Source organism: Cupressus sempervirens, chromosome 9 (genome assembly GCF_028749045.1).
Source record: "Cupressus sempervirens isolate cs-2001-9-10 chromosome 9, ASM2874904v1, whole genome shotgun sequence".
NCBI lineage: Eukaryota > Viridiplantae > Streptophyta > Pinopsida > Cupressales > Cupressaceae > Cupressus > Cupressus sempervirens.
In genome coordinates, this window is record NC_143126.1 from 350,732,049 (window position 1) to 350,754,671 (window position 22,623).

A 22,623-nucleotide genomic window follows, 5' to 3' on the forward strand; every position below is an offset into this window, starting at 1 on the left:
AATACCAGCAGACTGCTCAATTTGAAACTACTACTATACATCAAGATGAACAAAGGAGAGACCATTACATCTTATTTCCTGAGAATTGCAGAATTAAAAGATCAGCTTGCAACCATTGGTAATAAGGTAGATGACAAAGAATTATCTCTTTTAGCCCTTAAAGGGTTACCTATGTCTTCGGAATCCTTTATTCGAGGAATTAGCTCTAGACCTAAACTGCTAAATTTTGACCAACTCAAGAATGATTGCACACAAGATGAGTCAAGATTGATCACAAGAGGAATCAGTTCAAATCAAGAGGGAGAAATTCAAGCCCTTCAAACTAACCCAAATAACAAAGGAAAGAAAGGTCAATTCAAACGGAAAAAACGAAAAGATAATCAAACATACAAGAAAAGAGAATTGTCTAAAGTTCAATGCTACAAATGTGAGAAATTTGGTCACACTCACAAATTCTGCCCAGGAAGGAAGAAAATTCAAGCTGCCCTAGCAAAAGTCAAGGATGAAAATTTAGCATTCTTTTTAGCCATATCAAGTGAGCTAAATACCAACAAAAATACATGGATTATAGACAGTGGAGCATCTTGGCACATAACTGGCTTCAAAGACAAATTCGAAACTTTTGAAAGTCACTCTACTGAAGAACTTGATGGAGCCTTAATTTTCAAAAAAAACTAGAGCTTCCATTTTCTATTACCCATCTCTAATATAGTAATGTTTGAAGATCATATGTCATTCATACCAATCAGAAAATATTTTCTGGAAACTATATTCCACCTCCACAGCAATGAATATTATTGACTTATGATTCCTAGTCAGTGGCTTCAGGACAATTATATTCTGGGATTTATATAGTGCAAACAACATATATCAAAGGATCATCATCCATGTACGGTCAAATATGGAATCATGGAACAGTTGCTCAGGAAGTTATTTGGGACACGACTAATACATAAATATTGAAGATAGGAGGAGATGCAATTTTGATTCTATGCAGCAGCACCAATTCGAGTTCTCACATAGAATACTAGCAGTAATGGATGATTTGTGAGAGCCACGTTGAAAATGCCCAGGATCTTTTTTCAATGGTGATATCAAAATCAGAATATGTAATCGAGCCACATACCTATAGAGTGACTACATGAATTTCTTTCGTATGGAGTGGTGGAAATTTCTGTCATCATCTTCCTTAACGGCCTATGAGCGATGATTTCACTGCTTTATTATTATATAATTGTCTAACCTTTTGTGTTCAACACGGATGTTAAAGGAGCTTATACGGGAGTGGAGCCTAGAGTTCCAATTTTTATTGAACAAACCACAGTAGCATCATTTCACAAATTGTTATAATTCATGGCTTCTTCATCCATGATGGAAGGTTTTGGGCAGTTGATTTGCTATACCCGACAATGCAATGTGATCAATAAACCCAAAGGCATCAGTACTGAAGATATTGCTCTGTATGGAGACCAGGTCTCTCGGGCCAAATAAAAGATATATGAAGGTTGCCAAAAACAAACACGGTGAAATAAATATGAAAAGCACCAGATGCAGAATAAGGATAATCATGTCTTCATATCCCAGAAGCATCGATTTGATAAACACCGAACATTGCATGGTTGACGTTAATGGCTGGAATGGTTCTCGCAAAGTGCTATCTTCTCGTCTTATTGGTGTGTTGTTTTCCCATTAATAAAGGCGTCAGATAGCAGATAAATGCACAGAAGAAGGCATGCATTTGAATGTTCAAATATTTATATGGGCTTGTTCAAACTGGATTTATGGTTATTAGCATAAAGACGTTTACTTGTTTAACTGCCGATTATATTTGTTTAAAAATTAAAGTCTTTAGAAACCAGTTATTGATTAAAGATGCAGTGTTTGGAGAGGTAACCGATACTTCTTGGTCCTCTATAAATATATGACATGTAAAATCAAACAGACCACCGTTCATTATTTTTCCAAAAAACTTTGCATTCCTGAAGCATATGTTATTAAAATTCCTTCCTTGACACAAGATTGAATTTTGAGCCAAGCTCCTGGATATTGAATTATTGGGCATACATTTCGATATTGTGTGAAATAAAATTGTGTTGAGTGGAGCATCAGCATTTGAGTGTCTTCAATGCGAATTTCTCCACAATATAATCAATAAGATTTTTATTTGCTTTAGAGTTAAATTAATATATAGTTTGTCCTTTGCGATCATCTTTATTTTCTATTAATAATCTATTATTAGGATAAGTGGATCAAATTGTTCATTGCTATTTAAACCCGACAAATACAAATATTGTGAAATATTGTTATTGTTTTCTTTATTTGTATCTATTTTGTCCATATAAGGGTTAAAACATCATAGACCAGTTTAAATATGCATAAATACAAAATAATCTGACACATCTTGATAACCGAATCGTTTATAGATTTAAGATATATAATATCATAGAGTTGTATGTGAAAACATATAGTTTTGACTCTATCGCCCTTTTTAAATTTCAGCACAGATCAGTAACTCGCTCATGATTTTCAATCTATATGCTGGCAATATTCTAATCTCCTTCTTTTAAGGGTTTGATATCTATTTTTTTAATAATTGAATTTTAATCTTATTTCAGCATCCACAAGTTTGTTAAAAAAATTGTATTTTTTGAAGATTAACACTCATTATTAGCAATCTAGAAGTTTCCTTAAACTCCTACCATTTCAGGAAACTGTCTTTGCATTGAATCTATTTGCTATAAGCCTCTTGGATCCAAGTTTGTTGTCCAGGATCAGGTGCACCGGCCTTAGTTTTGCAGAGCCAAAAAGCGCAGAGGATCTAGATCGAATTGCTCGATCCTATCAAGTTGGCCACAACCAATTAGATATCCCAGCGTTGAGCAGGCAAGGCTCGTAGGATTCTAATCTACAGTTTTGGGAACCAACAGAACTAACAATAGGGGATAATTCCACCTATCCAGTAAAAGGAATCTAGCCCTGTTTAATGCAACTGAAAACCAAAGTTACTCTTCAATTAAAAGATGTATTATTTGTACCAAGCATCAAAAGAAATATGGTTTCAATCTTAGACCTAATAGATCAAGGTTATCGTATCACATTTCAAGAAGATAAATTTCTATCCTGGCCCAAGAACTCCAATTTTAAGAATGCAATCACCATTGATTTCAAAGATGGAAGCTTGTATAAGCTTTGTAACCTTCAAAACTAGCATTAAACCATGAAGTCTCAAACTCAAATGAAATTTTGCATAGAAGACATGACCACCTTCATTTTCGTGCTCTGCCATCTATAGAAACGATTGTAACATGTCTACTTAGTCTAAAGTCTGATCATATTGGAACATGCAAGGGATGTGCCCTAGGAAAAAAATACCAAAGGATCTTTTCCAAAAAGTGAACATAAATCTAAAACAGTACTTGAACTTATTCACACTAACCTATGTGGTCCAATGTCAGTCCCTTCGCTAAGTCGATTCTTGTATTATATAATTTTTATAGATGATTTTTCCACGAAAACTTGGATTTACTTCCTAAAACTTAAAGAAACAAATGAAGTGTTATCAAAGTTCAAAGAGTTTAAAGTATTAGTCGAAAATCAAACTGGGAAAAAAATCAAGACTCTAAGATCTGACAAATATATTTCTAAGAGCTTTAAAGAATTATGCACTTTTGTTCGATAAAGAGGGAGTTTACAGTGACTTATAATCCTCAACAGAATGGAGTGACAGAAAGAAAGAACAAAACTATCATTGAATCCGCTAAAGCCATGATGCATGATCAAAACCTCTACATCTCATTCTAGGATGAAGCCTCTAATATTGCAGTATACATTCAAAATAGATGTCCTCATTCAATCTTGGAGAACTAAACTTGAACCCTCTGGGAAGAAAGGTATATTTGTAGGATATAGATAATCCTCCGAAGGTTACAAGGTTTACATTCCAGGACAAAGAACTATTCAAATTAGCAGAGATGTAAAATTTGAAGAAGATACTGCTTATAACCTCTCTAAAAACATTGAAGAATCAACTACAAAATTAGATGAGAACCCCTTAGTTGAGAATTAGAGGGAGAGTAGTTCAGAAGATCGTGTACTCCCATGTTCAAATACATAAAATGTTGAAAACCCTAACAATAAGAAAAGGCCACTATGGGCAAGAAAGATAAATGAAGAAAACAAAGTATAACCTGATGAGATATTTAGAGAAAGAAAGAAAACAAGAAGACATTCATGCTATGTTACTCTAGTATCCGAACTCATAAAATCTGAATCTTCAAGTGTTGAAGAGGCATTATCATGTCCACCTTGGAAAGAGGAAATGATTGAAGAATATTAATCTATTTTTTAAAATGATGTCTAGGATGGCGTACCTAGACCTCAGGACAAATCTTATGTCTCCTCCAAATGGTTATTCAAAATCAAACATGCTCTAGATGGTAGTATTGAAAAATACAAAGCCAGATTCGTTGCTCAAGGATTTTCTCAGAAGGTTGGAATTGATTATGAAGAGACATTTGCTACAATTGTTTGATACACCTCTGTTAGAACCATTATTGTCATTGCAGCATCTAAATGATGGAAGATACATCAAATGGGCATTAAGACTGCCTTTCTAAATAGTGTTATTGACGAAGAAGTATATATAGAACAACCAGAAGGATTTGTGACTCACGACAAAAATTCTTGTGTGATTTGAAGAAGGCTCTCTACGGCCTTAAACAAGCCCACAAGGTATGGTACGAAAGGATAGACAGTTATCTCACTAAATTAGGGTACTCCAAAAATGAAGTTGATCCTAATATATATTTCAAAATATCAAATGGTGATATGATTATTCTTTTTTTATATGTTAATGACTTACTAATAATAGGTGAAGACAATCTTATAGTAAAATGCAAACAGGATCTAGCAACTGAATTTGACATGAAAGATCTTGGACTTCTACACTATTTATTGGGTCTAAAAGTATGGAAAAAGGAGAACTACGTTTTCTTAAACCAAGTTAAATACGCTAATGACATCTTGACAAAACTTGGAATGATGGACTAAAAGCCATTATCCACACCAATGGAAACAAATCTTCACAAGCTTAAAAATGATGAAATTGAATCTGAATATACCGATCCTACATACTAGAAACAAATAATTGGATCACTAATGTACTTGGTGAATATTCGACCTAATATTTGTTACGCAATTAATACATTGAGTCAATTTATGTGTAAACCTTAAAAGATTCATCTCATGTCAACCAAGCATATCTTACAATACCTGCATGATACTATTGGACATAGTCTAAAATATGATCGTGTTGAGATTCAACTTCAAGGGTACTCAAATTCTAATTGGGCCGGCAACTCCATCAACCGTAAAAGTACTATAGGATGGTGTTTTAGACTTGGTTCAGCTATAATCTCTTGGTTTAGCAAGAAGAAATCAGCAGTTGCCCTAAGTTCCATTGAAGCAGAATATATTGTTGCATCTACAGGAGCCAGAGAAGTAGTATGGTTAAGAAAGTTTATAGTTGGATTATTTGGGAAGCCTCTGAACCCTATAGTTATGCATTGTGACAATCAGAGCTGCATAAAATTATCAATAAATCCAGTTTTCCACAACCGATCAAAGCATATCAAAATTCCTTATTATTATGTCAAAGATATGGTGGATAGAGATGTTCTCAAGCTAGAATACATCAACACTGATGAGCAAACTACCGATATATTCACCAAACCTCTATCTAAACCTAAAATGGAGCATTTTAGAGGTCAACTTGGGATGATTCTCTTAAATATTAACTATAAAATTCATATTGGTCTGAGAAGTGCAGACCGAACATTAAATCTTCTCCCCTTATGCCATACGAAAGCAATAGATACACCATACTTGGCAATAGGATGGGTGGCAATCCTTGGCAGTAAACATATCTTGTACTAACTATAACTAATTAGTATGTTAGTTAAACAGTTTGTTATCTTCCTTAAGGTGCAGATTTCTACAAGTATTGTATGGGCCGACCTAGAGAGGGTCATATCCCTTTAAGGGACGTGCCCTTTGGTCTTGATATAAGGCATGGGTTTTATTGTAGTTTGAGGACACACAGAAATAACATAAGTCTGCTCCTTCAAGCAATACTGCCCAATACGAATTTATTGCAGAGACAATTAAATTCAGAATAACATTCAATATTTTGATAACTCCTATATTCAGAAGTCAAAGAAGATTATCTACAGCAACTCAAGAATATATAAAAGTTTGATTTTATAACAAAATTTGTAGAAACTCTACATGGTATCAGAGCTCTAGTAGTCGAACCTAGGCTTTGCAAATTAAGTAATCAAACCTTATATATATCTAGCATCATTCTCCTATCTTCAATAGCATACACAATTAGACCCAAAGACAGATTTGATGGGAAAGAACACTTTGATGCCTGAAAATTCAGAATCATGATGATTCTTCAAGAAAATGATGTAAAACAATATGTTGAATCAGCATTCAAACAACCTACAGTTGAACCTCATAAGTCTATCTAGATTAAAGGAAATAGGAAAGCCATTCAGATCATATTAGATATAGTGAAAAATAATATCGTACCTATGCTAACAAAACATCAAATAGCATTCACTATGATGAATGCACTACTAAATGCATATGAGGTTAACAATTCAACTAGAGTTCTCGCACTAAAAAGGCAACTGAATCACATACAAATAAAGAAGGGAGAATCGATGAATTCTTACTTCCTAGGGGTTACCAGCCTAAGAGATGAACTTGCAAGTATAAGAACCATTATTAGTGACACAGAACTAACACCGATGGCTATAGATGGATTAACAAATTCATGGGAAACTTTCGCACAAGCAGTAAGTGCCAAAATTAAACTTCCTAGCTTCAATAGACTTGAGGGAGATTGTCTTCAGGAAGAATCCAGAAAACTAAAGAAAGGAGGGAAATTGAAAACAGAAGATGAAGAACTTCATATTCTTAATTCAAACTCCTATAAAGGCAAGAAGAAGCATTTCAAGAAGAAACAGGTTAATCAAAAGAATGACAAATCTAAGAAAGATCTATCCAAAATAAAGTGCTTCAGATGTGAAAAATTTGGACATCACAGATCAAATTGCCCTGAGAATTCTAAACAACAAGTGAACTGTACAAATGTTACTAGGGAAGAAGATAAATATGATCCTAAGAATCGTGTATTGTATTCGTCACTATCAAATGAAGTCTCAAATAAAGCATGGGTGATTGATAGTGGATCATCTAGACATATTATAGGATACAAAGAAGCACTAGACTCTATATCAGAAAAAGTTAATGGTGAAGTCACCATCGGTGATAATTCAGCACATTCTGTCAAAAGAATTGGAAATTGCACCTTGAAACTAAAATCAAGAAATTCTCTTCTTCTCAAAGGAGTACTCTATGTACCAGGAATAAAAAGAAATCTAATCTTAGTTACAACACTTGAAGATGATGGACATAATGTTGCATTCATGGACGGTAAAGTAATAACCTGGGCTAATAACTCAATTAAGAATGCAAAATTGATTGGTCAGAGAAAAGGGTATTTGTATGAATCAAATTCAGAACCTAGTCGACCTATTCAAGCCTTAATTCATGAAGTTGCGGACATAAATGAAATTTGGCATAAAAGGCTAGGACATCTAAATTTCAAAACCCTATCAACCATGGAGAAGATGGTTACTAGTTTACCTAAACTAAATAAAGACCACTCAAGCATATGCAAAGGGTGCGCTTTGGGTAAGAACACCAAAAGTCCATTTCATGATCGCACTAGAAAAACCAACAATGATTTGGAATTAATCCACTCGGATTTATGTGGACCTATGTCTATTCCTTCTCTTGGAGGATTCTAGTACTATATTCTGTTCATAGATGACTTCTCCAGGATAACTTAGATTTACTTCTTAAAATGCAAAGAATCAGAAGAAATCCTAAAGAGATTTAAAGAATTTAAAACATTAACTAAAAACTTATCAGCACATAAAATTAAAACTCTTAGAACTGATAATGGAGGGGAATACACCTCAAATTTGTTTAAAAGGTGTTGTAAAGAAACAAAAATTAAGAGGGAGTATACCGTTCCTTATAACCCACAACAAAATTGCATAGCAAAAAGGAAGAATAGAACAATTATAGAAGCTGCTAGAGCTATGATATTTGATCAAAATCTAGAATATTATCTTTGGGCACAAGCCTCTTGTATTGTTGTCTATATTCAAAATAGAAGCTCTCACTCCTACTTTAGAGATAAAACTCCTGAAGAAGTCTTTACTAAGGTTAAACCCAATATAAGTCATCTTAGGATTTTTGGGTGCCCTATATATATCCATGTTCCAAAAAAAAAGAGAACTAAGTTAGAACCCTCTGGGAGGAAAGGTATTTTTGTAGGGTATAGTGAAACATCTAAAGCATATAGGATTTTCATACCTGGACAAAAAAATATTGAACTTAGTAGGGATGTAATTTTTGAAGAAGACTTAGCATTCATAAATGCCCTGAGTTCTGAAAAACCCTCTCCTTTAATTAGTTGTAAAAGAAATACTAAAACTGAGTCCCAAAGGGAGAAAACTGAAGAAATTGAAGATGAAATTCAAAATCTTAATCTTGAAGAAACTCAAAATTCTAATAAAAGACCACTTTGGGCCATTATGATAGTGGAGGAAGCACAAGATTTTTTTGCACCATCCAGAACAATTAGAGAAAGCAAAAGACCCAAAAGATTTTCTAGTTATACAACAAACATGAATGATTTGTCTAAATCTGAACCAACCAATGTTGCAAATGCTATTAAACATATAGCTTGGAAAGATGCTATAATAGAGGAATATCAATCTATTATGAAAAGTGATGTTTGGGAAATTGTTCCAAGACCTGAAAGAAAATCTCTTGTTTCTTCCAAGTGGATTTTTAAAATAAAGCATGTTGTAAACAGTAGCATTGAAAAATATAAAGCCAGATCTGTAGCCAAGGGATTCTCTTAGAAAGAAGGGATTGATTATGAAGAAACTTTTGCTCCTGTTGCCAGATACACCTTTGTAAGAGCAGTCCCATTGCAACATCGAAGGGATGGAAAGTACATCAGATGGATGTAAAAGCAACATTCCTAAATGGAAAGATTACAGAAGAAGTATATTTGAAGCAACCTAAAGGATTTGAAACTCATAATCCTAACATTTTTGTTTGCAGGCTCAAGAAAGCTCTCTATGGGCTTAAGCAGGCTCCAAGGGCATGGTATGAAAGAATTGCTAACTATCTCACCGGCTTAAGATATTCCAAAAATGAAGCCGATCCAAATTTATATTATAAAAGGGATAAAGATGATATGGTTATTCTGATACTATATGTTGATGATTTTCTAATAACAGGTGATGATCATCTCATAGATCAATGCAAGAAAGATCTAATTAGAGAATTTGAGATGAAAGACTTGGGACTCCATTACTTCCTAGGACTAGAATTATTGCAAATTTCTGACAGCATTATATTTAATCAAGGGAAGTATACATCAGATATTTTGAAGAGATTTGGAATGTGGAATTGCAAGTCTATGTCTTCTCCAATGGAGACTAATATACATAAACTTAAAGAAGCAGCAACAAAATCACCTTCCATAGATTCTATCCTCTACATACAGATAATTGGATCCCTTATGTACTTGGTAAATACAAGACCTGATATTTGCTATGCTGTTAATGCCTTAAGTCAATTTATGTGTGAGCCAAAGGAGATTCACCTAGTTGCAGCAAAACACATTAAGAGATACTTACAAGGCACTCTTAATCTTGGGCTCATATATGAGAAAGTGGACTTAGATTTACATGGATTCACTAACTCAGATTGGGGTGGAAGTGTTAAAGACAGAAAAAGTACGACAAGATGTTTCAATTTAGGATTAGCAATGATATCTTGGATATGCAGAAAACAGTTTTCAGTAGCACAAAGTTCCACAGAAGCCGAATACATTGTAGCAGTGATGGCCTCTCGGGAAGCAGTTTGGCTTAGAAAGTTACTTGTGGGATTATTTGGGTAAGCCATGAATCCTACGATTATTCATTGTGATAATTAGAGTTCCATCAAGCTTTTGGCGAATCCAGTTTTTCATGACAGGTCCAAGCATGTCGAAATTCCTTACCATTATGTAAGAGATATGATAGATAGGAATACTGTAAAATTAAAATACATTTGCACTGCAGAGCAGACAGCAGACATTCTCACCAAACCTCTCTCTAGAGTGAAGATATATCACTTCAAGAAAAGACTTGGTATGGTTGAAATGTAATTCATTTGTATTCTTTAAATTATTAATAAAATAATTTTATTGTCAAGCCATTGACTGTTATGGGCTCCACCTTCTATATACATTATTTAAGAGGCGACAATCTTTGAGGTATAAAAGACATTATGAGAAATGACGATTTCTCAGATTATTTATTGAACGGTATAGCACTATTGTTAGATCTAGGTGAGTTTAAGATCATTTGTGACAAGCATTTCATGTCTATGAATCACAATTTGGATAACGGAAAAATGTATTCTTCAGACTTTATCCTGTATTCTAGTAGATCTTAACTCAAGATCAAGTTGTGATATAGGATTGTCAGGTCCTATGAATCGCAACCTGGATAAATGAACTCTTAATCGTTCTTCGGATTTTATCATGTGTATTGCATTACATGCAATACTAACATCACTAGTATGAGTGATAATTCATATCACAAGATGGTTATATGACTCAGTATCATATGTTCTGTGACACTATTTTATCAAAAGATTCAAATAGATATAGAGTATCAATCTATGCTTATTCATCGTAATTGATGATGCTAGATATGTTATCTCTCAATATGATTATCAAGTTAAGAGGGAGTGTTAAATATTAACTATGACATTCATACTTGTCTGAGAAGTGCAGACCGCACCTTAAATCTTCTCCCCTTATGCCATACGAAAGCAATATATACACAATACTTGGCAATAGGATGGACGGCGATCCTTGGCAGTAAACATATATTGTACTAACTATAACTAATTAGCATGTTAGTTAAACAGTTTGTTTTCTTAAGGCGCCGATTTCTACAAGTATTGTATGGGCCAACCTAGAGAGGGTCATGTCCCTTTAAGGGACATGCCCTTTGGTCTTGGTCTAAGGGGTGGGTGTTATTGTAGTTTGAGGACACCCAAAAATAACATAAGTCTGCTCCTTCAAGAAATACTACCCCATACGAATTTATTGCAAAGACAATCAAATTCAGAACAGCATTCAATATTCTGATAACTCCTATATTCAAAAGTCAAAGAAGATTATCTACAGCAACTCAAGGATATATAAGTCTGATCTTATAACAGAATTTGTAGAAACTTTACAGATTCAAATGTGACTGTAGCTCCGAAGATTGAATCTCAATTGGATTGTAAGATGTAAATATAATTATATACATTTAATTTTTCTTGATGTTAAAGAGTTGCTATCTCTCATGTGTGGATTATATCATCAAAGGTGATGATCTTTCATTGATATATATATTTGGAAGTTTGCTATCGTAAGGCGACGATCTTATCAAGACCTTGATCTGTTATCATGAGAGACTACATTAAGTTGATGTCCCGGAGTGTCGGTAGTCATGACTCATGATAACAAAGGTATCATGATTAAACTACATTAAGTTGCTGTCCCAGAGTGTCGGAGATCATGATACTTGTCATGATAGAGTTCATGACATTTTTTTTTGACTCTTGTTATCTGATCAACTTCATTAAGTTGTCCTGGAGTGCCGGAAATCAGATAACTTATTCTCTTGATAGACATCACAAATTTGATGTCAGTGCACATATCGAGAGAATACAAATTTTATGAGTGAATATTGAGGATTCATTCTCCCTCGCTAAGAGGGAGTGTTAAAGTATGTAGCTTCAGTCGAATTGAAGCCAGTACCAAATCAAAACTGTGTGTGTGTGTGTGTGTATACTTACACAAATTACTACTGCATTACATAACTGTTGATATTATTAAATTCAACCAATATAATTATGTTATGATAGAGCATGTTACTATTGACATGTTATTACTATTATGCATATTATAGTTATCGGGCTATTATATATGAGGAATCTAAACTAAAATTGGTTTGACCAAATAATCAGTCCATGTAGGGACATGACCCTACATGGCTATTGCCACATAGAGTCATGTCTCTACATAGCATGACCTCTACCTTATATATATTGATTGCTGCCAATTAAGAACATCATCCAAAAAAAAGGGTAATGACTAGTAATTGTCTGCAGCTATTGATCTGGAGTACATACCTTTCTCTTGGTTACAGTATTATCTGAAGAACAATATATATATATATATATATATATATATCTTAGAATTAATTCTGAAATTTAATAGTGGTAAACAGGCTCAGTCAGTATCAGATTTGGCATACAGTTATATATACATATATCAGACTTAAGATTGAACAACTTCAGAATTATTCATATTGGTACTCTGTCAGAGATCTTTTATTCCTTTTCAACATTGGGTAGAGTAACAAGTTTGGGTACACATTGTTGATCTTGACCATGAAGTTGAAATCCAAGGGGCATAAAATTTGAATACTATACAAAGTAGACAATATTACCTTTACTTGATTTGGGTACTTCCTCAAGGGATCTAATACACCAAAGTTACATCTGCTTTGGTTATGGCATTAAAAGAAAAATATGATTCCAAAATTTTACATATTGAAAACTATGGATAAAGTGCTTCTTATTTTTCTTCCTTTATGTTTTAGTTCTCTAACAAGACAGCATAAAGAAATAAAACATTGATCAAAAACATTTCCTTAAATAGTTGCAATCCCTAAAAGCAAGTCAAACTAAATATTTAGACTAAGAATATCCCCTTCAAACCAATATACTGCCAAGATTTCTCTTGAAATGAAATCAGACAAAAATATTGCTTCATATTATATCTTATCAAGCTGTGCACGCACTTGCATATGATCATAAAATGTTCGAATAACAGGCCGAATAGATCCATCACGTGCAGTTGCATCTGGCGTCATCATTTGCTTAATCTTTGCAACCTAAAACAGAAGGCCATTGAAATAAAGATCAGTGCAGTCCCCTCTAGTTTATTATGAATATACCCCACGCATCCCAATAATAATGGAAACTTAGAGATGAAAAGAACATTGGAAGAATAAAATTGCAAACCTCAAACAGTTTAATAGACGTATCAGCGCTCCCTGTTGCAACAAATTGTCCATCAGGGCTGAATCTTGCACATCTTGCAGCATTCTAGAACAATGCCAAAATGAACTTTCAAAATGTGTATTGCCACTAAAAACATCATATAATGTATACATGATCAGTTTTATAATTAGATGATAAAATGATAGATATTAAATCTATAACGCTCTATGGATTGAAAACATGCCAAGACATTGTCAAAAACAAGTACAATAAAGAACTGGAAGTATAGTAAACTCTTTTTCTCAAATATCCTAACTGGCTAATCTCATGAAAGTATAAATTCTGTATGGATTTTTTTAAACATAAATCAAATCAAACCGCGGCCAACTTTTAACATGATTGAAATTTATGAACATCAACTGCCTTGGATTGTTGTAGCAGCTCAAAGAGGTTTCACAATGATTATCAATCTGCCTTTTTTAATCTGCAGCATTTTCAATTCACAGTATAGATAAATATATAAACGCTACAAATCATTTCACAGCTCCTTAACCTTTATATTGTTGATGCTACACAGACCCGACTAGGAGTCCCAAGGTCGGGTGGATGCATGGCATGTATACTGCTGAATGATTGGTGATGAACAGGCTGCAACTTCCTTATCAGTGCTGCGATTTCATTACCAAGTGGTGGAGCGAGATTGAAGACCACGAATGACATCATGCATTCTTGCAGAACACCTCTAGAATCCCTTGGAGTGTTTCAGATGTATCCCTACGCCTTTACTGTAAGAAATTCACTGCCAGTCTACTGTGCCAGCTGTAACTCAAGGCCCTAGTTCGCTGTAGTAATTCCAATGAGTCTCCTGGGGTTGCATCCAGAGGATGAACCTCAAAACCCCAATCAATCCTTTTTTAAATTCTCCAGCCCAAAAAGCACTCAAATTCATCTATTTATGATGCAAGAGCATCCAGTGGTGTAAGGGCAATCTTGTATCACCCAAAAATATGTTTAGGGTTAGTTTCTATTTAATGTGTTGTATTTTTGGATACCCATTTGGGCCAAACAGAGATTCCAACTCTCACAATTCCACTATTGGTTTTCTAGGTTAGTGTTTTTGAGCACCTCGGGATGTGTCAATGCAAAAAATAGGTTATTTTGTAATTGAACCATAATTATGATGAGTTAGAGGGTGTAAGTTGGAGGGATGATTGTGCTTGTAATTTAAAACATTCTAGAAAAATAATCAGGTCAAAAGGCTTTACGGTTTGAAAGTTATTGCAGTTCTAAATTGCCTAAAGAACCCCTAAAAACGCTTCAGAGTCAGATTTGAAGCACTAAATGGCCTCGTATGGGCCCAAAAAATGGGGGATGAGCAAAGCTGTCAATGAGGTTTTAGAGCACTTAGAGAGCTTTCCAAAAATGTGAACGGTTCGTCAATCGGAGTCCTGGTTCAAAAGTTATGTCTCCCAGAAGTTGGACTACCATTTTAGGATTCTTCTAATTTTGCACCGACTTCTGACGTGTCTTCTAGAACCTTCTGCTTTGGCAGTGGATGCCAAATGGTATATTCTAATATGTATTCCTGACCCTAAACCTAATTCAGGTTACTTAAGGTCATTTCTTGCATTGTAAAGTTAGTTTTTTGTGGAGTTTGGAGAAGGTACTGTGAGAAGGGTTTTTCTCCAGAATCTGATAACATTGTAAGCCCATCGGGCATGTAGTTGAGTCTATTTTTGCTGTACAAAACATAATAGCATATCAATTCTGATAATAAAATTCTCCTTTTCCTATTGTGTCATTTTTTCTTGGGTTGTGCCCTCATCAATTTCTTGCCTTCCGATTTTAGCAATTGATGATATTTTCTTCATATTAGTTAAATTACTGCCATGGACTTATGGCCTAGGAATGATAAAGTTATAACTTAAATGAGCCCTCTTTTAATAATTAAATATGATCGATTGATTACTTTAGCTTTTTCCTTTATATTTAATTTTTACTCTATTCTCTTGTTGAATAACTTTGTGCTCTAACCCTTGAGAATAAATAAAAGTTAGAACTTATTGTTAATTGAGCGTTAGGAAAGAGTGGACATTGCATTATCAAATACTATGTGAACTAATCCAGAACATCGTGATGGAACCCAAATTTTATGCGAAAATTAAGCCCTCCATTTGAGAAATAATGAAGTCTTGTCATTGACTCATGTTAAGATGCCCAAAAGCACATTGGAGAATTTGTAAAGAATCTATGATTATATACTTAATGGAATATAGAAACTCACCAATGGGTCCAATCAGATGTTTCTGTCTTACCTCATACCAATTTTTTATTCTATGAACTTTGAGAGCTGGTGACGGAACTATACTTTCTAGAAGTTGATTATACATGTGTTCATAGGAGAATGAGAATATTCAACAAGTTGGCATAGTCAAACTACGGTGGTTCAGATCATGTTGGCAGAGCATTATATATTTAAAATGGATATCTAAATACTTATACAATTGATAAAGTAAATACAGAAAAGAAAACTGTTGTCATTTATTTCTTTATGGAAATCAACCACAAAAGTGCAAAGATGAAGAATTTTGTTATTTCTAAGTATATGTTATGCAGAAGTGTTCTAACAGAAGTACAGAGACTGGCAATGGAATTTTCTACCCCAACATGAATCAAAACTAATATCACTAACTGGAGTTCCCAACTTTACATACACTCGACTAAAGCAAATACAATGCTATATTAAATAGTGCAGATCTCTTTATGATTATGATGCTTAACCATCCATTATTTAAACTGCCAAAAAATGAATATGTGAGGAAGATACACACAAGGGAGAATTATATATATATATATATATCTCGTAGGACCAACATTGTTCAGTTTGAATAATTATCAAATATGTGGCAGCCATTAAAATATACTTCTACAGGTGCATATTGAGAACCAGTTTTCTGAGCAAATATTCATGAAACTTGAGGAGGATAGACACGTTGAATCTTGGAAACACCATCGAAGCATGATTCTATTTGGTGGGCTATGCTAGTGTTTGATTGTGGAGTTTTTATAGACGTCTGGACAACACCCTGTGTCATGGCACTTTGTATCAGATCCCTTGCATCATGTTTTAGCCCCAATCAGAAGTCGGTTGTATTGAATATTATGACAGGAAATGTTTGAGGCTCAGTGTATATGATGTGCGACAGGGTTAACCTCAATGCTCAGCACCCACGTAGGAGGAATTTGGTGGCAAACCTGCAGATACAAGAGTGAAGACTATGACAGACAGACATAGCACTAATAGTAATGAAATAGAGCAACATCAAACATAAATGGATTCCGTGCAAAGAGATTTGGAAGGCGTTGAATTCCAGACCATGTTTGAGAATGTATTTTGTGTATTAATCATTCCCCATGCATATACAATTCCTTCCAAATAGACATAATCACATATCATATGCCCAATGAAAGACAATTCCGATGAATTCAAAAGGCCTGATGAGAACAACAAGACAACAATATAATAATCCACTCTGCACACAGCGTTCGGCAAGATACAAGAGTAAATAAATCCACTGTTCGATAAATTACAAAATACAGATATGCAGAATAGCAAATGACAGATGGAAATATACAGTGAAGGATAAAGAGGATAACATCTATCATCTGACAGCAGAGTATTGTGTGGAGCCATCATTTTAATTTGAAGGAATACATCTCTTCACTATGGCTAATAAGGATAATATAATTATATTATGTATAAGTCTAATTTAATTAGAAGACTCTTGGTTAGTTTCCAAAAGATGTGACTTCATGTTAAAAGTCACAATCTCCTTTGTAAAGGGTATATATGAAGAAGATTTTGGAAACATAAAGACATATTTGAAAAAGATATATTCAACAAGAAGCATTTTATATTTATTTTTATGGAGAAATAAGGGCTTAAATATGACTTGCAATATAAATTCATTTATTTTATTTTAATAATAAAATAAAATGTCCTTTGTTTATTTCTAAATGGCATGGAGATTTAAACTGCAAACGATTTGTCCTTTATAATCATTTTTTGAATTTTGTGTACAATTTAAATGTCAGATAAGTGGACACGGTCATTTAGCATCTTAAATGTGATCATCATAGATATAGTGAAATATTAAATTGTTTTTGTATCTGTGTCTAGTTTGTCTCCTTACTAGATGAGTTAAAGTCCAATCTGGACTAATTTAAGATTGCATATACATTTGATCTATCGCATCTTGATTATTTAATTGTTGGCAATATAGGTGTGTAGAACATTAAAAAGTTGTACGTGAAAATCTTCACTGAAATTGACTCTATTGCTTGAATGAGCGGAGGCACTAGTCTTTTTATTATTGAAGTTAGAAAATCTATATCTTCCTTCCTACAAGCATCAAATCCATTATTAACAAACTTTATACAAAACATCCAACCATTTTAAACACCTAGCATTTAGTTTCATTTTGATCTAGTTCGAAGACCTTGCCAGCCGAAGAACTCCAAAGCTTAAATTCGCTTTAGAAAAGCTCTGAACCAGGTGATCAAGTTCGAGGAGGTCTACCCGCCTAGGTGTAGCGGAGCTTGAAGTGCAGGGAATCAAGGTGATTCTCCTTCGTTGGCCAAAACTGATTGAGAGATCCTATTGGAGAAGTGGCAGGCTCTAGGATTTCCAATCTGCAGTTTTGGGAACCAACACACCGGACAAGTTGGATAGTCCAGCCTTAGTTCAAGTCATATCATAGCTTCAGGTTCTTTTCTTATTATCATTCATCTTCAAAATAGCAAATTAACTGTCAACCAAGTTGAATACTTCTCATCCGCCAAGTTCTAAACAAAGACATCACAATTGCAAGGTTTACAACTACCATATCTCTGATTGTAAAATAAACTAAACAAGACCATTAGTTCTCATTTCCATCTTTGACAAATGATTCAAATTTAAGAAAGCCCAACACACTTGCCTCTGTTATCATGCCCATCTGGAAAGTATACTAATGGAAGGAAACATTATTGAAAGAATGAGCCAAGAATGATTGGCTACCTGTTTTGATTTCAATGAGAGGTGCTCTGAAACCTAATCAATATATAACTAAAAAAATGTGTCATTTGGAAAGCAATCGAAACAGAATCAAAATGATCAAATCCGACAACAAATTAACTCAGCCAGTTGTAAATCCTTCTACCAGACTGGTTGCCAAAATTGGAAAACCCAGGCTATATAATCGCCACCAGAAAGAACAGCCAGTTCTAGGTTCCAAGATCTTTTTTAAAAACTTCTATATAGAAGCCTACCAGGTTAAAGACAAATAATTACCTCAGATTTCATGATTCTATTGGTTAAACCACAACTAGGTCCCTCTAATAAAGTTCATAGAGATGCCATGCAAAACATGATACAGGAATAGGTATTTTTAAAAAAACGATGCCATACAATTCAAAATTAACTCAGATCTAAGAAATAACATACAATATCAAATGTCTAAATAACATGAAACTAGCTTCACCTAGGCAGTTGCTTGCAAGTAAGATATGCAAAAGACTGCATTGGAAACAAAGCAAGAAGTGACACAATAATCAAAACTCACATTGTATTTCTTCTAACTGGAACTCAAAGTTTCTGACAACGAGTTACGATGTCTGAAGTCTTGTTTGGTAATTGTTCTTAGCTCTTCATAAAATATTCATTAATATACATAGCAATGAAAGAATTGACATCCTCCTCTAACTACTCCTTACAAGATAGAATTGGTCACAAATCCTTATACAACAATCATCAAAACTCAATATGAATAAACGATAACCACATGAAATCACTAATAAAGAAATAAATAATATTTTGAATGGATCAGCACTTGGAATGGTGGGAAAATTCTCCTTTAGTCAGGCCAAAGGGATTCTTGTCCAAAGAATTCTTCACCCTAAAAATGTTTGAATTCCTTACTAACTTTTTTGCTTTGTCCAAATCAGTGACATCATTGGATCTTCTTTGTCTCCTAAGCAGACCAAGGAAAACTTCTACAAGATCACCTTTTGTATGCAAGTCATCTTCTCTGTGTTCTCAATTATGTTAAAGATGTAAATAAATTTCTATTCTTTATATGTTAAAACCAGAATTCACCAGAAACATGTTTCCTGTCACAAGCGCTTTGTACATGAATATTTACTCTTAATGAGTGCATACATCAATGCTAAAAGTTTGTGATAAAGGAATTTTCAATGGCATATTTGTTCAATCAAATGTACAATTAGAAACCTATTTTTTAAGGAGTTTAATATACAAAATATGTACCACAGGATTTCAGATACTTTTCTCTAAAGTCCCATACATCCTGATTTCTAATCTCCTTCAAAAAGTACATGGCTTATACAAAACATACCTCACCATGTGCACTTTTCATGGTATTGCAAAGAATTGTATTCTTTGTAAACTGTATTCTATAGTAAACTTTGTATATAGCCATAAGAAGACTTGACATGAGTTAGAAGAGAGAGAAAAAATTGCTATCCTATATAATGATGAATGTGTTGGACTTAAAACTGAAACTTATATATCCATGCACCATAACATAGATACAGTGAGTACATTTATTCTGAATAGCACGGAAATTATTGATGATAAGGACATCTTGTAAGGTCCCCATTTTTTAGTTGCATCAGAGTTAATGGATTTACCCTATCATTGGGTCCTTGTAGGTTGATACTGGTGACTAGAGGAACTCCTTGTGGAGTTATTTGGCTCTCCAGTGGCCAATTGTGAGTTTTGGCTCCATTTGAGGGACTTCCTATTTATCGTAAGTTAATAAATGATTCCAATGAGCTTAGATGATTTAGAGGAGTTATATGGTGTTTTCAGGATGTTACTTCTCACTTTTGGTTTGTCCTACAAAATTCTTGGAGGAAGTGTCTATTTTTAGTAAGTCACTCAATCAAGACCATTCATCATCTTATATCATGGGGATCATTCTTGTGCTATCAGATTTTTTATTCTGATGCTGTTAGGCCATTTTTGCTAGTTGGGCATACTATTGGTTATAATTTCATTATATTTACTAAGGTTGTTATTTTGAATGTAATTGTTTAATGGGCACCTTAGTTATAGCTCATTGGAATCAGAATGAGAAACTTTAAATAATGGACACATGAAACAAGGACCTTGTGTGTCAGAATATCATTATACTAATGAAGCAGTCATTTTTGGAGCAATGAGGAAGTTTAAAATTAATAGTGCTAATTTATTATCTGTTAACTTTAAATTATAACATAAAGTTGTTTTATGAGAAATGAAGCCTTTTAAGTGAAAAGTGTAAACATGAAGCCACTAGTTGTTTGGTGTGAAGGAGAAGCCATTTATATTAAAATATTATAAAAGCAAACTCTTGGAGATGAATATTCATTCTTGAACATTTCATTATTTGGTGTTGAGTAGTTTGAGGGTTTGAGCTGAAGAAATTGTGAATTTATTTCAGACTTCGCTTGTAGTTTGAATTGGTTTTCAATTGTCGATGAATTGTGCCTTTTTCTGCTGTTGATTGGTACTGAATTTGATGAATCAATCCATTTTGGAGGACTGTTAATTCTGGCATTAGGGTCTGAGATTGAGTTTTTTGTTATAGGATCAATTGTACTTGTTGAAGGTTATTTATTTACAGGTATTTGGGTATGGCTACCAATGCAGATAAGTCTGAGGCAAATTGGCATCAATATTGGCACCCATGCTGCATATCATCAAGGGAAGAATTGAGGAGTGGCATTAGTATCACAGGGTTGCGATCTGAATTATATAGGCAGGGTCAGGCCATAGCAGAGCTGCATTCTGCAGAGACCCATTGTGATCAATATCCTTCATCATTGGGGTCCAATGCTTCTTATCAGCATTGCCAAGTTTTTTGCAAATTGAATTTCAGTGTGTGCATTGTATATAGTTATCATCATTGCCTTAGTTTGCATAATACAATATAGAAGAAAGAATTTGCACTTTCAATTTCCATGCATTGTGTAATTCATATTCTAAAAAGGCAAAAAAATCATGTATTTGGGAAAACACAAAAAAATCACAAACTTTCAAAACCACAAAAAAACCATTGTTCAGCATAGCTTGAGTGAGAGCCAACAGGGCTCATTAGAATGGTATTAGAGTGGTTTCTTGTCATCCTACGAGGGAGGTCTTTCTACTAGAGGTGTTGTATATTCGAATATCAAGGATAAGACCATAGTTCCAAATCTTGTTCTCAGCTACTTACTGGCGAGGCAAAAAAAAAGTTCAGTAAATATCAGAGACAAATTGGCAACTTCTCAGGATATTATCGGGAACTTTAAAAATAACCTAAATTTAATTAGAAATGCTTTTTTTTTGCAAAATTCAATAAAGATATGCATCTAATTAGCCAGTGAATTAGTAAACAAACCAAACAAGCTTATCAAGATATATATAAATGCAATATGTAATGAAATTGCATCCTCGTGTGGAATGCCGATGATTGGTAGCCATATTCAGAGACTCTGAACTATAAAGCAAACTAGAAATAGAAAAGTGTCTTCGTAAAAAGATAAGCAAATACAAATGTCAAGTACAAAATTAAACTAATCTACATCTTCCTCTTCCCCTTCCCACTAAAAAGAATAAGAATTTAGAAAACTTACTTGTGAACTCATATTTGCTTGAAAAATCTCTTCAAATCTACTTCAGATCCACTTTTAATTGATCGACAGGGTTGCCAAAGACTATTTCTCTCCACTAAAACCCTTCTCTCCTCCAAATACTGAAAGTTTCAAAATAAACAATGAACAGGCAAATTGTTGGGCATCCCTGTTTTGTTGGTGCCGCCCGAGAGAAGTAGTTAAGCTATCGTGAGAAGTTCATGATTTATCACCGAGAAGTGGCCAACTTATCAGCGAGACTTTAAGGTCTTTGTGGCTTGAATTTCTCACAAAAAAACCTTAAGTTTTCTCATTTTGCAAAAGTTCTCGCAAGAAACAAAGATATCTGCCACTTCTCAAAGAAATTTTAATCTATGGGTAAGACAAGCATATAGATAAGAAAAGGTCAACGAAATCCATAATGCTCGAGCTTCAGCATGCTATAGAGGCCTATATTGATTCTTGTCAGAATTATATTAAAAAGACTTCAGAGTTGCAACAACACCCAGAGATTTCGGATTCTTGGTTTATGAAAAAAGGAAATAGAGGTTGTAATGATTTCAATAATGGAAAAGTAATAGAAGACAGAGCAGCTATGGGTGTTGAGCCTTCTCTTAGTGGGGCAGCCACTAGTTCGTCTTACACATAGGATGACTGTGGTCCATCCCAAAATCTGAGGTTATGCCTGATTGGTAACAAGATAGTTGTATAGAGTTTCAACATTTTCATGAGACGAGCTCCTGATCATGGGAATGATGA

At 34.1% G+C, this 22,623-nt stretch overlaps 1 protein-coding gene across 4 annotated transcripts in view; it reads right to left on the reverse strand.

Annotated features, from left to right (window-relative positions):
- The window catches only part of LOC149538753 (Transducin/WD40 repeat-like superfamily protein), a 222,677-nt gene that overhangs the window by 141,390 nt on the left and 58,664 nt on the right, over nt 1-22,623 (reverse strand). For all 4 annotated transcript variants that reach the window (XR_016356100.1, XM_089800076.1, XM_089800077.1 and 1 more), the window contains exons 5-6: nt 13,231-13,314; nt 13,008-13,100 (exon numbers count right to left, since the gene is read on the reverse strand). Coding sequence is in view for 3 of the 4 variants with exons in the window: in XM_089800076.1 (XP_089656202.1) it covers nt 13,008-13,100; nt 13,231-13,314 (177 nt within the window). In the remaining variant the exon portion in view is untranslated. The remainder of the gene's footprint in view (nt 1-13,007; nt 13,101-13,230; nt 13,315-22,623) is intronic.